Source organism: Bombina bombina, chromosome 1, assembly GCF_027579735.1.
Source record: "Bombina bombina isolate aBomBom1 chromosome 1, aBomBom1.pri, whole genome shotgun sequence".
Classification (NCBI taxonomy): Eukaryota; Metazoa; Chordata; class Amphibia; order Anura; family Bombinatoridae; genus Bombina; species Bombina bombina.
The window spans coordinates 594,452,469-594,470,634 of NC_069499.1; the positions used below are offsets into that span (position 1 = coordinate 594,452,469).

Below are 18,166 nucleotides of genomic sequence, written 5' to 3' on the forward strand. Positions count from 1 at the left end.
TACAGCAGCTTGATGTCGGGTAGCAGGAACCCAGCCAGAGCACCGCAGACTGCAGGACAGATGGTCTCAGCTCCGGAGCGGAGCCCCGACCCTCCGGAGCTAACACAGGAGCTTGCCAAGCTAACAGGAAGAGGAGCGCCTCTGCTAGCGCCCAAGCGGTCGTGAACAGATAGGGACCGCTGCTCCGGCTGTCGGGTGATTCCAAAAGGGCTCGGATTGGTTGGTAAGATTCCGGTACTTGATATCACCGCCAGGCAGGAGACCGCAGCACCATGGAAGCCGGAGTGGACGGGAGGCAGGTAGGCCCAAGATGGAGTCTTTTCGCGCCTTTTTTTGACCAGGCTGTCTCCGCGGGGCATAGGCAATAGATTAGTCTTGTGTTGATCCCGGGCACCCACAGATCTCAACCAGCTTCAAAACAGTAGGTTAGTGCTCCGGAGCGGATCCCCGACCCTCCGGAGCAAATTGCACAAATCGGGTGCCAGCAGGGCACGGTCAGCAGGAGCTGGGGGTGAATGGCACAGGATAGCTGACGGAGGCTGGCAGCTGATGTAGGTAGTGACCCTTGCTTAAAGGGACAGTCTAGGCCAAAATAAACTTTCATGATTTAGATAGAGCATGTAATTTTAAACAATTTTCCAATTTACTTTTATCGCCAATTTTGCTTTGTTCTCTTGGTATTCTTAGTTGAAAGCTTAACCTAGGAGGTTCATATGCTAATTTCTTAGACCTTGAAGCCCACCTCTTTCAGATTGCATTTTAACAGTTTTTCACCACTAGAGGGTGTTAGTTCACATATTTCATATAGATAACACTGTGCTCGTGCACGTGAAGTAACTGGGAGCAGGCACTGATTGGCTAGATTGCAAGTCTGTCAAAAGAACTGAAAAAAGGGGCAGTTTGTAGAGGCTTCGATACAAGATAATCACAGAGGTAAAAAGTATATTATTATAACTGTGTTGGTTATGCAAAACTGGGAAATGGGTAATAAAGGGATTATCTATCTTTTAAAACAATAACAATTCTGGTGTAGACTGTCCCTTTAAATCAACTGTAAGGGCAGATTATCAGGCCACTAGAGTAGGGCCCCTGTCTTCCAGAGCACTGCTGCTCACAATATGGTCCGGACCGAAAAGTGGCACCTGCAGAGCCTGTGGTAGAGCAATGTCGCTGCCAGTAAGACCTTAGGTGGCCTCAACTGCAGTTAAAGGCAATAGACAGTAAAATATTTATGGTTTTAACACCCAAATAATCACTTTAATGTATTGTCAAGAGCAGAGCTGTGCTCAGACACGTCCTGACTCTCCAATGGTTAGCTCCGCCCCCATATCATTATTTTATTTTATATATATATATATATATATATATATATATATATATATATATATATATATATATATATATATATATATATATATATATATAAGCAAAAGTGAAAACGTTAGCACTCCTGATAACCAGTATCCTTTACCCAGGGTGCTAAAGTTAATAATTAATAGTCACTGTATGAAGAGCACTCACTTGGACATTTTTCAAGTTATTAAATCATCTTTTATTAGTGAATATTTTCAGGATTTTAGCCGCCAAACTCTGCGCTCTCACGGGTAGAAGCGCCACATCCGCCATGACGTCACCGGGCAACATGGGAACTCGGCTCTGTTAAAAATAAATCAGAAAAGGATAGGATAGAATGTATGAAAAGTGCCTTTACATTGCAGTCTATGGGAACTGTGTGTTCCCTGTAAATATATATGGCTATGCGTATATACATATATGTTTATACTTTGCTGCCATCACTGCACAACTTACCCCCTTTGCTGCGCTAGGAGCCTATGGAAGCATGCTCTTGTGAGTGTAAGGCTTCCCAACTGTAAACTTGCAATACCAGTGCACATTAGTGTGCTCTGATATTACAAAGTGGAGCGCAAATATCGCTTTCGCTAAAGCAATATTTTTTGTGCTCCACTTGTAATCTGGCCCTATGTGTGTTGACCAGATTTATGATGGTAGCCTTGCTAAGCTTAATACTTTTGGCAACCTGTAAATTCTGATAATTTGTAGTTTTCTTAAATGAGTTCGAAAATGATAACAGATTTCCCTGCAACAATTTAGTCTGTATGTCTCTATGATTTCATCTAATCTGTTTAGCAGACAACATTTAAGGGAAGATTTATCAAAGTGCATTCAGGCTTTGTGGTGCTAGCTTGCATGAAGTCCTGCAACCATACATTTAAGAAGCCAAATCTGCTTCTTTATTCACTTGAGCTACATTACCCCAACACTCTTTTGTTTGGGATGATTCATTTACCCTGCTCTTGTGCATTCAAATTGAGGCAGGATTACCTTCCTTGTGTCAAATATTCGTTAACAGATCATTTTGTTTAAATTCATTTCAAATATAAAGTCATTTTTCTTTCACTTATAAATTGTTATAAATCAATAATTGTGTTCTCTAATATCCTTTTCTCCAACATTGGTGTGTCCGGTCCACGGCGTCATCCATTACTTGTGGGAAATATTCTCCCCCACAGGGAAAGGCAAGGAGAGCACACAGCAAGAGCTGTCCATATAGCTCCCCCTCTGGCTCCGCCCCCCAGTCATTCTCCTTGCCGCTCTGAACACCAAGAAACCTGCTGCTGCTACCAAGACAGCATGAAGGGGTAGCCCCCGATCCGGGACCGGATCTGGTAGGGGGCAGACTATCTCTCTTCGCTCAGGCTTGGGCAAGAGATGTTCCGGATCCCTGGGCACTAGAGATAGTCTCCAAGGGATACCTGCTAGAGTTCAAGTGACTTCCTCCAAGGGGTAGGTTCCACCTGTCTCGCTTATCTTCAGACCAGATAAAGTAACAGGCATTCTTACATTGTGTAAGAGACCTATCAAAGATGGGAGTGATAAACCCAGTCCCCTCCGGGGAACAAGGTCTAGGTTTTTACTCAAACCTGTTTGTGGTTCCCAAAAAAGAGGGAACTTTCAGGCCAATTCTGGATTTAAAGATATTAAACAAGTTCCTCAGAGTTCCATCCTTCAAAATGGAAACCATTCGGACAATCTTGCCAACAATCCAGCAGGGTCAATATTTGACTACCGTGGATCTAAAGGATGCGTATCTGCATATTCCAATCCACAAAACTCATCATCAGTTCCTGAGGTTCGCCTTTCTAGACAAACATTACCAGTTCGTGGCTCTTCCATTCGGTTTAGCCACCGCTCCCAGAATTTTCACAAAGGTGCTAGGGTCCCTTCTAGCGGTCCTAAGGCCAAGGGGCATCGCTGTAGCACCTTATCTAGACGACATCCTAATCCAAGCGTCGTCTCTTTCCAAAGCAAGGGCCCACACAGACATTGTGTTGGCTTTTCTCAGATCTCACGGGTGGAAGGTGAACATAGAAAAGAGTTCACTGTCACCGTCCACAAGGGTTCCTTTTCTGGGAACAATAATAGATTCTGTGGAAATAAAGATCTTCCTGACAGAAGTCAGAAAGCTAAAGCTTCTAAACGTTTGTCGAGTTCTTCATTCTATTCCTCAACCCTCCATAGCTCAGTGCATGGAAGTAATAGGACTAATGGTCGTAGCAATGGATGTGGTTCCTTTTGCTCAAATTCATCTAAGACCATTACAGCTGTGCATGCTCAATCAGTGGAATGGGGACTATACAGATTTGTCTCCCCAAATTCAAGTAGACCAGGTAACCAGGGACTCACTTCTCTGGTGGTTGACCCAGGATCACCTGTCTCAGGGAATGAGTTTCCGCAGACCGGAGTGGGTCATCGTCACGACCGACGCCAGCCTCTTGGGGTGGGGCGCGGTCTAGGACTCCCTGAAAGCTCAGGGCCTATGGTCTCGGGAAGAGTCGCTTCTCCCGATAAACATTTTGGAACTAAGAGCAATATTCTATGCGCTCCTGGCTTGGCCTCAGCTAGCAGAAGCCAGGTTCATAAGATTTCAGTCGGACAACATAACGACTGTTGCGTACATCAATCATCAGGGGGGAACAAAGAGTTCCCTAGCGATGAAGGAAGTAACCAAGATTATCCAATGGGCAGAGAATCACTCCTGCCATCTATCTGCTATTCACATCCCAGGAGTAGACAACTGGGAAGCGGACTATTTGAGTCGTCAGACTTTCCATCCGGGGGAGTGGGAACTCCACCCGGAGGTCTTTGCTCAGTTAACCCAATTATGGGGCATTCCAGACATGGATCTAATGGCGTCCCGTCAGAACTTCAAGATTCCTTGCTACGGGTCCAGATCCAGGGATCCCAAGGCGACTCTAGTGGATGCATTAGTGGCGCCTTGGTCGTTCAACCTAGCGTATGTGTTTCCACCGTTTCCTCTCCTTCCCAGGCTCATAGCCAGGATCAAACAGGAGAAGGCCTCGGTGATTCTGATAGCTCCTGCGTGGCCACGCAGGACTTGGTATGCAGACCTGGTGAATATGTCATCGGCTCCACCATGGAAGCTACCTTTGAGACAGGATCTTCTAGTACAAGGTCCATTCGAACATCCAAATCTAGTTTCTCTGCAGCTGACTGCTTGGAAATTGAACGCTTGATTTTATCCAAGCGTGCGTTTTCCAATTCTGATAGATACTCTGGTCCAAGCCAGAAAACCTGTGACTAGAAAGATTTACCATAAAATATGGAAAAAATATATCTGCTGGTGTGAATCCAAGGGATTCTCCTGGAGTAAGATTAAAATTCCAAAGATTCTCTCCTTTCTCCAAGAAGGTTTGGATAAAGGGTTGTCAGCTAGTTCTCTAAAAGGACAGATTTCTGCTTTATCTGTCTTGTTACACAAACGACTGGCAGCTGTGACAGATGTACAAGCTTTTGTTCAGGCTTTGGTTAGAATCAAGCCTGTTTACAGACCCATGACTCCTCCTTGGAGTCTAAATTTAGTTCTTTCAGTTCTTCAAGGGGTTCCGTTTGAACCTTTACATTCCATAGATATTAAGTTATTATCTTGGAAAGTTCTGTTTTTGGCTGCTATTTCTTCTGCTAGAAGAGTTTCTGAATTATCTGCTTTGCAATGTAATCCACCCTATCTGGTTTTCCATTCAGATAAGGTTGTTTTGCGTACTAAGCCTGGTTTTCTTCCAAAAGTTGTTTCCAACAAGAATATTAACCAGGAAATAGTTGTTCCTTCTCTGTGTCCGAATCCAGTTTCAAAGAAGGAACGTTTATTACACAATTTAGATGTTGTTCGTGCTTTAAAGTTCTACTTAGAAGCAACAAAACATTTTAGACAAACCTCATCTTTGTTGTCGTTTACTCTGGTAAGAGAAAAAGCTACTGCTACCTCTCTCTCTTTCTGGCTGAAAAGCATTATCCGATTTGCTTATGAGACTGCCGGACGGCAACCTCCTGACCGAATCACAGCTCACTCTACTAGGGCTGTGGCTTCCACTTGGGCCTACAAGAACGAGGCTTCTGTTGATCAGATATGTAAGGCAGCGACTTGGTCCTCTCTGCACACTTTTGCCAAATTCTACAAATTTGATACTTATGCTTCTTCGGAGGCTATTTTTGGGAGAAAGGTTTTGCAAGCCGTGGTGCCTTCCATTTAGGTAACCTGATTTGCTCCCTCCCTTCATCCGTGTCCTAAAGCTTTGGTATTGGTTCCCACAAGTAATGGATGACGCCGTGGACCGGACACACCAATGTTGGAGAAAACAGAATTTATGCTTACCTGATAAATTACTTTCTCCAACGGTGTGTCCAGTCCATGGCCCGCCCTGGTTTCCTAATCAGGTTGAAAAATGTTTTCTTTATACACTACAGTCACCACGGCACCATATAGTTTCTCCTTTTTCTCCTAACCGTCGGTCGAATGACTGGGGGGCGGAGCCAGAGGGGGAGCTATATGGACAGCTCTTTCTGTGTGCTCTCCTTGCCTTTCCCTGTGGGGAGAATATTTCCCACAAGTAATGGATGACGCCGTGGACCGGTCACACCGTGGGAGAAAGTAATTTATCAGGTAAGCATAAATTCTGTTTTTCTTTCTAATGACACAGGGAGTCCACGGATCGTCATCAATTACTTTTGGGAATATCACTCCTGGCCAGCAGAAGGAGGCAAAGAGCACCACAGCAAAGCTATTAAATATCACACCCCTACCCACAATCCCCCAGTCATTCTTTTTGTCTGTAGTGCAAGGAGGAGGTGAAGTTTAGGTGTCTGATGAGAAGTTTTCTTCAATCAAGACTTTATTATTTTTTTAGCAGAGTAAGCTTACTCTGTTCTTTTCTGGGGTCTAGCCTAGTCCACATCAGTCTCTTCAGTAGGGCAGTGGTGGCTTTTGAGCACTTGAGAACTTGTGAGGTACAATCCTTTACTGCGTTTTCTCAAGAATCTGCTGCCCTAACTAGAAAACCTGAGTAGGTTTACTCAGTTTTTCTCTCTTCACAGGTCCATGTGAGGTGCTGCACCCTCTCAAACCAGGTGAGCTGTCCTGCCGGACAGCACTTTCAGGTAAGTGCCATTTTAATTTTCTTTTGCAAGGAGATGCTGGCACTTGTTACAGCTAAAAGCATTATTAAACCTTCATGTTTGGGGTTTCTTTTAGGCAGTTTCAGCATTGAGACTGTGAAGTGATTTATGGTGGCTCAGTGTGTTATAGTAGTTTTTATACTTTAACTTTTGGTCATGGAGATTACTGTTGTAAGCCGTTTTTTTCGGCAGTTAGGGCTCTGTAACTGCTCTATATTTGAAAATGATCTGCAGAACAGGTAGGCACCTCAGTAAAGCTACATAGGTGTATAGGTAGCCTGAGGTCTATTTGGTTTGTTGCGCTAACACACATTTCTATTTAAAGACACAGTACACATTTTTTATTTTCAAATAAATAATTTTTACACTTTATCCTTATTTATTACATAAGATGGATCAAGAAGCTTTTCAAACCATTATCCCAGGCAAAGTTGCTGCTTGTCAGTTATGTTTTTATGTTCAGGTGGAACCCCCAATTCCTTTTTGTTCCTCATGCATTGAGAGAACTTTAAGTTATAGAGATAAAATATTTGACCATGAGCCACCATTATCCCAGGCAAATGCTGTTCAGGTGTCTCCTGTTGCATATATGCCGCAGCTTTCTCCTCAAGCGTCCCAGCTTTTTCTGTCTCCACATACAGTGCCCTGTGTTTCTCTACAAGGCTTTGCTTATCAGGTATCCCTTGGGGTATCTGAGGCCTTGTCAGCTTTCCCCATGTTGCAGGGAAAGCGTAAAAGGAAATTTAAGGAAACAGTTAGTAAGGTTTCTGATCAAGTTCTGGCTATCCAGAGTGTCCCTTTCCCATAAGCATGAGGAAGAAGACATGTCGGTAGCATCTGATGGGGAAATCTCAGACTCAGACAGTGTAATTCCTTCTTCTGATGCTGAAGTGGTATCCTTCAGATTTAAGCTAGAACACCTTCGCTTGTTACTTAAGGAGGTTTTGGCTACTTTAGATGACTCCGACACAACTATCGTAGTCAATCTTAAAAAGTCTAGTAAATTGAACAAATACTTGGATTTTCCCTCCGTGGTGGAGATTTTTCCGGTTCCTGACCGTGCTGCGGAGATTATTGCTCGAGAATAGGAAAAATCTGGTATTCCCTTTTCTCCATCTCCTATTTTTAAGAAGATGTTTCCTATAGCAGATTCTATTAAGGAGTTGTGGCAGATGGTTCCTAAGGTAGAAGGAGCGATCTCCACTTTGGCCAAGAGGACTACTATTCCCATTGAGGATAATTGTTCTTTTAAAGATCCAGTGGATAAAAAATTGGAGGCTTTACTAAAAAAGATGTATGTCTACAATGGCAACCTGCAGTGTGTATCGCCACTGTTACCAGCACTGCAGCTTACTGGTTTGATGCGTTGTCTGAATCTCTTCAGACGGATACCCCTCTTAATGAGATCCAGGACAGGATTAAGGTTCTCAAGTTGGCCAATTCCTTCATTACAGATACTTCTTTACAGGTTATTAAACTGAGAGACAAAATTTCTGGTTTTGTGGTCCTAGCCCGCAGGGCCTTGTGGTTGAAGTCCTTGTCTGCGGATGTTTCATCTAAATCTAAGCTAATGGCTATTCCTTACAAGGGTAAGGCCTTGTTTGGACCTGGTTTGGCAGAAATTATCTCAGATATTACTGGAGGGAAGGGTTCTTTTCTTCCTCAAGATAAAAAAGAATAAGCAGAAGGGACGTCAGAGTAGTTTTCGTTCCTTTCATAACTTTAAAGGCAAGTATTCCTCTCCTTCCTCCAAGCAAGATCAAGCCAAGCCTTCCTGGAAGCCCAACCATTCCTAGAATAAGGGAAAGCAATCTAAAAAGCCTTCAGCTGATTCCAAGTCAGCATGAAGGGTTGGCCCCCGATCCGGGAGCAGATCTTGTAGGGGGCAGACTCTCTCTTTTTTCCTAGGCTTGGATAACAGATGTACCGGATCCCTGGGCGGTGGACATTGTCTCCCAGGGATACAAAATAGACTTCAAATCTTTTCCTCCCAGAGGCAGGTTTCTCCTCTCCAGATTATCTGTAGACCAGATAAAAAGAGAGGCGTTCTTACATTGTGTCAAGGACCTTGCCGCCCTGGGGGTAATAGTTCCAGTTCTCTTTCAGGAAAGGGGTTTGGGATTTTACTTGAATCTTTTCGTAGTTCCCAAAAAGGAGGGAACTTTTCAACCAATCCTAGATCTAAAATGTTTAAACAAGTTTCTCAGAGTGCCATCGTTCAAGATGGAGACTATACGCTCCATTCTTCCTTTGGTACAAAAGGGTCAGTTCATGACAACCATAGACCTAAAGGATGCATACCTTCATGTTCCCATTCACAGGGACCATCACAAGTATCTGAAATTCGCATTTTTGGACAATCATTTCCAGTTCGTAGCCCTTCCATTCGGCCTTGCCACAGCTCCCAGAATTTTTTCAAAGGTTCTGGGGGCTCTTTTAGCTGTGCTTTGATCTCGGGCATTGCAGTGGCACCTTATCTGGACGACATTCTGGTTCAGGTGCCATCTTTTCAACAAGCAGAATCTCATACGGAGATCTTGTTGTCTTTTCTTTAATCCCACGGATAAAAGGTGAATTGGGGAAAAAAGTTCTCTGGTTCCAGCTACAAGAGTCGTATTTTTGGGGACCATAATAGACTCCCTGTTAATAAAGATTTTTCTGATGGAGGTCAGAAAAAGAAAGATTTTTGACTATTGTCTTGCCCTTTAGTCCTCTCCACGGCCGTCAGTGGCTCAATGTATGGAGGTAATCGGTCTGATGGTGGCTTCCATGGACATCATTCCGTTTGCTCGGTTCCATCTCAGACCTCTGCAGTTATGCATGCTCAGACAATGGAATGGAGACTATGCGGACCTGTCTCCGCGTGTAGATCTAAATCAGGCGTCAATAGACCCTCTTCCGGGGTGGCTTTCTCAGGATCATCTCTCCCAGGGTACTTGCTTCCACAGACCCTCCTGGGTGATTGTGACCACGGATGCCAGCCTTCAAGGTTGGGGAGCAGTATAGGGCTTGTTAAAATCTCAGGGCTAGCAGGAGTCAGTCGTGCCCATAAACATCTTGGAGCTGAGAGCAATCTTCAATGCTCTTCTGGCCTGGCCTCAGTTAGCCTTAGCCAGGTTTATGAGATTCCAGTCGGACAACATAACCTCGGTGGCCTACATCATCCAGCAGGGGGGAACTCAGAGTTCCTTGGCCATGACAGAGGTGGCCCGAATTATTCAGTCCCAGGAGTGGACAATTGGGAAGCGGATTTTCTGAGCAGACAGACTTTTCATCCCGTGGAGTGGGAACTTCATTCGGATGTGTTTTCCAGCTTGACCCTCAAGTGGGGGCAGCCGGAATTGGATCTCATGGCTTCTCGTCAGAATGCCAAACTTCCGAGATATGGCTCTAGGTCAAGAGATCCGCAGCCATTTCTAATCAATGCTCTGGCAGTTCCTTGGAACTTCATTCTAGCACAACTGTTTCCTCTGTTCGCTCTCCTTCCAAAAGTCATTGCTCAAATCAAGCAGGAGAGGGCGTCTGTAATTCTCATAGTCCCAGCGTGGCCTCGCAGGATTTGGTATGCAGACCTAGTGGAAATGTCATCCTTACCACCTTGGAGACTGCCTCTGAGGAAGGACCTTCTACTTCAGGGTCCCTTCCTTCATCCAAATCTCGTTTCTCTGAAGCTGACTGCTTGGAGATTGAACGCTTAGTTTTATCTAAGTGTGGATTTTCAGAGTCGGTCATTGAGACCTTGATTCAGGCTCGTAAGCCTGTGACTCGCGGGATTTACCATAAGATCTGGCGTAAATACTTGTATTGGTGTGAATCCAAAGGATACTCTTGGAGTAGAGTAAGGATTCCTAGGATTATGTCCTTTCTCCAGGATGGTCTGGAGAAGGGTTTGTCGGCAAGTACTCTAAAGGGTCAGATTTCGGCATTGTCTATTTTGTTACATAAGCCCTTGGCGGATGTGCCAGACGTGCAATCGTTTTGTCAGGCCTTGGTTAGAATTCAGCCTGTGTTTAAACCTGTTACTCCTCCATGGAGTCTTAACCTTGTTCTTAAAGTTTTACAACAGGCACAGAGCCTATGCATTTAGATATTAAGATGTTATCTTGGAAAGTTTGTTTTTCTTGTTGCTATTTCCTGTGCTCTGAGAGTTTCTGAACTCTCTGCTTTACAGTGTGATTCCCTTATCTTATATTTAACTCTGATAAGGTGGTTCTGCGTACTAAGTTTGGTTTCCTGCCCAAAAAATATCAATCAGGAAATCGTTGTAGCTTCTTTGTGTCCTAATCCTTCTTCTCACAAAGAACGCTTGTTGCATAATCTGGATGTTGTGCGAGCGCTAAAATTTTATTTGCAGGCAACTAAGGACTTTTGTCAGTCTTCTGCATTGTTTGTTTGCTTTTCTGGGAAACGCAAGGGTCAGAAAGCTACGGCTACTTCACTTTCCTTTTGGCTGAAGAGCGTTATTCGCTTGGCATATGAGACTGCTGGACAGCAACCTCCTGAGAAAATCACAGCTCATTCCACAAGGGCTGTTTCTTCTTCCTGGGCCTTCAAAAATGAAGCTTTTGTGGAACAGATTTGCAAGGCTGTAACTTGGTCATCTTTGCACACTTTTTCCAAATTCTATAAATTCTATACTTTTGCCTCAGCTGAGGCTTCTTTTGGGAGAAAGGTTACTCAAGCAGTGGTGCCTTCTGTTTAGGTTCCTGTATTATCCCTCATCATCTGTGTCCTCTGGCTTGAGTATTGGTTCCCAACAGTAATTGATGATGATCCGTGGACTCACTGTGTCATTAGAAAGAAAACGAAAATTATGCTTACCTGATAAATTTATTTATTTCTTGACACAATTAGTCCACGGCTCGCCCTGTATTCAGACAGTTTCTTTTTATATAAACCTCAGACATCTCTGCACCTTGTGTTACTTCCTTTCTCTCCTTTCCCTTTGGTCGAAAGACTGGGGGATTGTTGGTAGGGGAGTGATATTTAACAGCTTTGCTGTGGTGCTCTTTGCCTCCTCCTGCTGGCCAGGAGTGATATTCCCAACAGTAATTGATGATGATCCTTGTCAATAAATAAATAAATTTATCCGGTAAGCATTAATTTCGTTTTTTCTGCTTTACTGAATTTTTTTTTAAAAATTTGCAAATATTTTATCATTTGAATCTGCTGCTTACCTGAGTGCACTTGTCCCTTTATCATTGCAAGGACTAGTTCTATTAAAATTATTTTTTTACCAATTGATGTCTATGAAGCAGAACCTTTAGAAACATTTGGCAGCAGGGAGCCTTTGTTTCTGATTTGTGTGTAGCTCAGAATATTTTGAAAAAGAAATAATTTCCTTTGAAGCTGTAACCATGGTTACAGCTAAATTGACTAGAAAACCCCTCAGGTTAAGCCATTTGGAGACCTCACATTTTTAAGATTAGGACTGTGAGCCTATCCCTTGAGAAACATGCTGTTATTCTAACATTATAGAGGTAAGAGTTTCTTTCTTCCTCATATAAGACTTTTGAATCAAAGGATTCTGTATATGCCTAAGGATGCCAGTTCACCACAAACAGTCTAAGCAGCTTTGATAGTGCACCTATCCAGGTGCCTCTGCTAGGAAGGCTATCCAAAAACAGGAACTTCTGGGCACCAAGGCTTTGAACATCCTTGCTAAATGGTATTATCTGGAGTTCAAGACAAAAACCCCTAGGCAGAAATATGCTGTTATCTGAGATGTCATTGCAGAAAATGCAGCATGTCTGCAGAAAGAATGGGACACAAAGTGCTTTCGCTTTGTAGTGCTGCTCAACATCAGGCTGTTCTCTTCAAATAGAGGAGTGCTCTGGCTGTACTGTGTACATTTTCCTTAACACAGTGCAACCAGAGCGAAGTGCTTTTTAAAGAGAACAGTCACAAAGCAGCAGCATATTGATTGATGACTGGCTCTCAGGGATTTTTCCAACCCTGCCCCCTAGCCTTTCCCAGGCTGCAAAGCTGTGACCCCTGATTGGAATATGTTCTTGTGAACAATGCGCCTTTTTTTTATTACTACATTTACCTTATAATTATGTGATGTTTAGACCAGGAGCAAAGGAAACACATTCATTCAAGAGACATTTTAAAATTTAACAACATTTTTTTTCTCTGCAGTTAATTTGCAATGCAATTTTCAACAGCTGCAATATATTATAAAACTTTTAGAAATTGCTTTATTCTCCAGTTATTCAAAACATTGCAACTGAGCTGGTGCTTTAGTGTAAACTGCATAATTTAAAATTATAATTTAATTTCAAAATGTCCTGCAGACAATTTTTTAATAACAAATTTTCATTGCAGAAAGTGAAAAAAGTTCTGCCTCTGGGGACAAAACTTACTCTATCTTGCTTAGACATCAACACTCCCACATATTTCTCAGGAACTTCTTTAGAAAACAGTAATTCAGAAGGTATCTGTGTCTTGGCAATTTCAGGGTTTTTTTTTCTCTCTTGTTTCTACTTAGAAAGGAATATAGTTCCTTGTAGGTCAGTTTTAGATCTACATGATCTAAACTGTTATCTAGTAGACAAAAAATCAAGGTGTAGTTTATTCTAACGTATAGTTTTTAATCTTTTCTAATAGAGTTTGGCATTTATGGTTTGCAGCCCTGCCTTTTGTTATGTTTCCTGCTCCTTGGGTGTTCACCAAGTGTCATGTCCCAGTATTGCACAATATCAGAGGCTTCTTTGTAGTGCAACAGCATTCTTGATTATTTCAGCTTCATGGTTATTGAATTGTCTTACTTTGTCCCAGACAGTCTTCAGTACTCCAGGCATCTGTTGTCACACACCTGGATAAGGATGCTGGGCCACATGACCTCCACAATCCTGCCTGTCAGATGAGCTAGATGGAGAATGCTTCCTCTCCTTTATTTGCTATGGCATTTTCAAAAGAACAAGAGTCTTTCACAGAGCTTTCATAAGCATTTCCTTCCCAGTTCATCTCAGTCATCACCTTCTTTGGGGATCTCTTTAGATAGACATATGCATGCTTGGTTGGGGAACCATCTCCATCTGCTATGTTCACTTTTCCTAGACCACAAGAGCCACTGTGATTCAGCATCTCCTCTCAAGTGTCCTCAAAATAAGAGCACAATTAAAAGGACTTATTTTCTATCAAAATCTTTGGTAAATAAAATCCATGAAGACATTGACAGACAAGAAGACATCCATGTTGTTATATGTTCAGTTCTGAGCCTTTTTCTGCTGTATACTTGCCAACCACTGTTAATAGGACATTAAATACTAAATACATTCTATATGTATAGTATTATTCCCTACCTAACTCTAGTCATTCCTGTGCAGATGTGTTTGCAACTTTCCTTCAGATACCTGGAGTGTAACCTAGGTTCCAAAACAACAGCTCCCATAATTAGAGGTAGGGGCATGAAATGTATTTAGTGTTTAGTGTCACTTTAAGTCCATAACATAATTTCTAAGAGAAATACAAAAAGTTCAACTAGACTTTTCAATTGATCTCAAGTATGTCTAGATTCACAAACATAGATTTTATGGCATTCTTTGTCATCTAAACAGAAGTATTAGTTCTGCGCCTACCACAAATAAAATATATCAAATCCTTCTAAAAAACACACCTTCCTCAAAAATGTGTCATGAGTTATAGATAGAAATTAAAAATAAGATTTAGAGGGCGCTTAAAAAAGCTGAAGATATCACAGAATAATTAGAGGCAGATATATTTTATAGAATACAATGTGGTACAAACTAACCCAATAATTGATTCACAATATCTATTTGATAAAAAACGTATTTATTGACCAAAGGTCTATATTAGACAATTTAACTCAAACAATAAATTGGGACGTCTCCCATAGTATAAAAACCTCTTGTATATAGTTTGAATAATATAAATTGAAAGTATATAGAGGCATTAAATGACTATTCAATTATTAAATCATTAGTGTGCAAACATATTTCCCGCCTAATTAGGCAGACACAGATTTTCAGATTCCTTAGTAATAAAGTTACATAAGTTGCCTTAATCAATTACTAACATCAGTTAATATATTCACTTGTAAAAAACTTTGTTTAAAAAACAGCATACCACCATAAAAATAGAGTAAACTTGATCTATAGCCCCTTTTCTAGAGATATTTAATCATCCGTTTGTGCTTTAATATGTCTTTCGAGTGTACTAGTGGATGTTTTGTTCATAGGATTAAACCAACACCTATTTAGGAAGCCAAAATGTTATGCACTTTCTCTTGTATCGATTCTGCTGCTTCGGTGTACACCGGTATATAGCTAGGGTGCAGCCTTCTGCTTCTATTGCTTACCGCAGTTTCAGACAAGTGTGTAGCGTCTTGCAAATCTCCTCTGTGGCGATCACGTGACTCTACCTTACGTCACGGCTTGGATCCTCTGTGTAACAACTTTCTTTATAGTTGAAATGGATACAAAAAAACAACCTATTTCGAGGATAGTAGCAAACTTCAGCAATATGTTGCCATACAGATCTCCTAGCACTTAGTGCTAGCAGCACGCAAACAGTATCTGTCGTAGCTCAAATTATAAACCGGGTTATTTGTAAATGTGCCAAAGTGTCCCAATAAATGAATACTGGAATATATGTTTATCCAATATATTTGTGCCAGTTCCAGCATTCAGAGTATTTAGCCTGTATTCCTTCAACGCGTTTCACCCTATAGTGGACTTTATCAAGCTAGGTTACAGGCATTGCTTCACATCGTTTTTTAGGTGATACATGAAAACCATTGGCTCCAAAGTTAGTGGCAACTAATTAAAGGTGGTATGCTACAGATTCATTTAAAACACTAAAAACAATAAGGTGGTATGCTTATATTATATTATGTGCATTTTGACTATTCATTAGTTCCTAAAAAAATATATAATGACACAATAAAATAGTATGTTGTGAATTAATTTAAAATATTATAAGCATTAAGGTGGAAAGCTTATATTGTACAAACTTCAGTTATTCTACCCCCTCGTACTGGGAGTATTTGCTTAAATTCATATCTATATTATATTCTATATGTTACAGTGGTCTTTATAATTCTGTATTAGCAAATCATATTCATTGAAGTTGTATTCTTTTATTCCAAGATGTTATTTTCTCAATATAAACTTCTAAAATTGGAGACGGATACATTCACTATGCATACATCCCATATTTTTAATTATAGTCGACCATTACTAGAGTTCAAATTTGCTAAATACTTGAGCATATTTAGATATCTGGAAAATTATATTCTTAGTTTAAAGGTTTTACAGTTTCTAATTGAAACCGTTATTTTAGAATGAAATGTTATATATGAATTTGAGGATTAATAAATGACCTTTCCCTTTTATCTTTATTTTTTTAGTAATATAGTTGGTAGTGGCATATTTATATATTCTGAAGTTTATTATCATGGATCCATTGATAAATGTTCTTATATCAATATTATAAGAAAGATTAGTTATATCCTTTTATTCAAAGAGAAAGGGTGATAGATCAATCTCAGACCTCTAGGGTATAGTGTGTCAAATCTGTATATTAGTTCAGCTTCCTTAATGAGCAGTTTCTTCTCAATATCCCCCCCTCTCCAGCTCTCTTTGACCTTACATATACCCCAATATTTTAGCTCATTACTTCTCCCTTTATGTACATCCTGAAAATGCTTATATAAAGTTGTCTTATCTATTTTATTATCAATACAACATATGTGCTCCCTAAATCTGTCTCTTAATACCCTTTTCGTTTCACCAATATATATTAAATGACATGTGCATTGTAGTGCATATATTATATTTTTATGTGCACATCTAATCAAATCTTTAATAGTGTGTGTTTCATTGGTGTGAGGAATCATTAAACTCTTCTTTTTGGTGCTGTGATGACATGCTTTGCATGTATAACATGGGTAAAAACCATTTACTTTATTACCTTTTAGATCTAAATCTTTTTGTCATTTTTTACTTTTATTTTGTCTAAAATCACTTGGTGCTAAGATGGATTTTAGATTTTGTGCTCTTCTAAATACAAATTTTGGTTTTGGGGATAGTAAATCTCCTAAAAGTGGGTCTGCTTTAAGTAAGTGCCAGTGTTTTCTCACTATCTTCTTCTCATCAGAAGAATTATATAATTGCTTATATGGTGACTGTCTTACTCCTCCCAGCACATTTGGACAAACACACTGTCTTTGGTTTACTCTAAGTTACTAAAAATATTGTGAGCTTTATCAGATATATGTATTCACAATCTAGTATAGGTAAATGGCATGCATTATTGTAATTATGGCTGTAATTACATCCTGCCTACAGGTTTCCACATGTTGCTGTTTTGGAGAAAGGAGTCAGCCTTTTACTTGAAAAGCAAATGAGCAATGGAGACTGGCCACAGGTAACTATTAATGCACAATCTCAAATTTTAAGGGGAGAAATGCATCTTTTGCTTATAAAGCATGGCACCATTTTCAAAACCACCTGCAGTGTTGTCATTTGCCTGTCCCAAACTCAACCCCAATCTTTTCTTTCACGATTTACATAGAGCATACAATTTTAGGCAACTTTCTAATTTACTCCTATTATCAATTTTTATTTGTTATCTTGCTATCGAATCTAATGTAGCCGCTAATCAGCAAGCGCTACCCAGGGGTCTGAAACAAAAATTGGCCGACTCATAAGCTTAGATTCCTGCTTTTTCAAATAAAAATGAAAGAAAAAATTTGGGTTTAGTATCCCTTTAATTTAGGTTCAAATTTTTTAACCATTTAATTCCATTCCATTTATTTACTTCTCTATAAATGAGGTATTTTGCAAGCAATAAGGCAACCTCTTTCTCTGTAACCCCCCTTTTCAAATGTGTGCATGTGTTGTAATTAGTGCCCCGGTTGATTGTGGTTTGTGTAGCATACAACAGCAGCACATGTGTTTTAGTGTATCAGTTCATTTCTGTTTATCTGTTTGTTCCTCAGGAGAATATTTCTGGTGTGTTTAACAAGAGCTGCGCAATCAGTTACACTGCATATCGGAATGTTTTTCCCATCTGGACATTGGGACGGTTTTCCCGACTGCATCCAAACAGCCCCCTCGCTAGAAAGACTCAAACATAATTGCTGTAGCAGAGCCTACCTACCTCATCCTAATTGTCACCAGTCTGATTATTTTTTTTCTCTGAAACATAATTTTAAAGATGTCAATATCAGAAATGTTTTTATGTCATTTTATATTCTTTTTTTTTATGATCACTATACAAATTCAAAGAATTTACTGTTTTGTGGCTGTTTATTTTCTACAGCAGTCAAGTTTTGTACCCTATTCACTTTGTTACTGGATCTGAATAAAGTGAACAGATTAAAGGCACATTATGATTATCCTGAAAAACTTAAACTCCTTGGATTTAGTATTTGAAAGATTTTAATGAATTTACATTTTAAGAAGTGATCAGTGTATATAGGTCAGAACACGATAGTTTATGCTCCTACAACACAAAATATAGGTTGTTAATTTCTGAAAACAACCTTATTAAAATGTTGCGCGTTTTTTTAATCTAAATATACAGATCTATTACAACCGAGTAAGACAGTCTTTTTACACTTTTAAAGGGATAGTCTAGTCAAAAATAAACTTTCATGATTCAGATAGAGCATGTAATTTTAAGCAACTTTCTAATTTACTCCTAT

The 18,166-nt window shown here is 40.4% G+C and overlaps 1 protein-coding gene across 1 annotated transcript in view; it reads left to right on the forward strand.

The window, feature by feature from the left end:
- Positions 1-17,867, forward strand: part of LSS (lanosterol synthase) — a 131,662-nt gene extending 113,795 nt beyond the window's left edge. The window contains exons 21-22 of the mRNA XM_053698896.1: positions 16,806-16,884; positions 17,459-17,867. Coding sequence (XP_053554871.1) covers positions 16,806-16,884; positions 17,459-17,596 — 217 coding nt within the window. The 3' untranslated portion in view covers positions 17,597-17,867. The remainder of the gene's footprint in view (positions 1-16,805; positions 16,885-17,458) is intronic.
- The last annotated feature ends 299 nt before the right edge of the window (positions 17,868-18,166 follow it).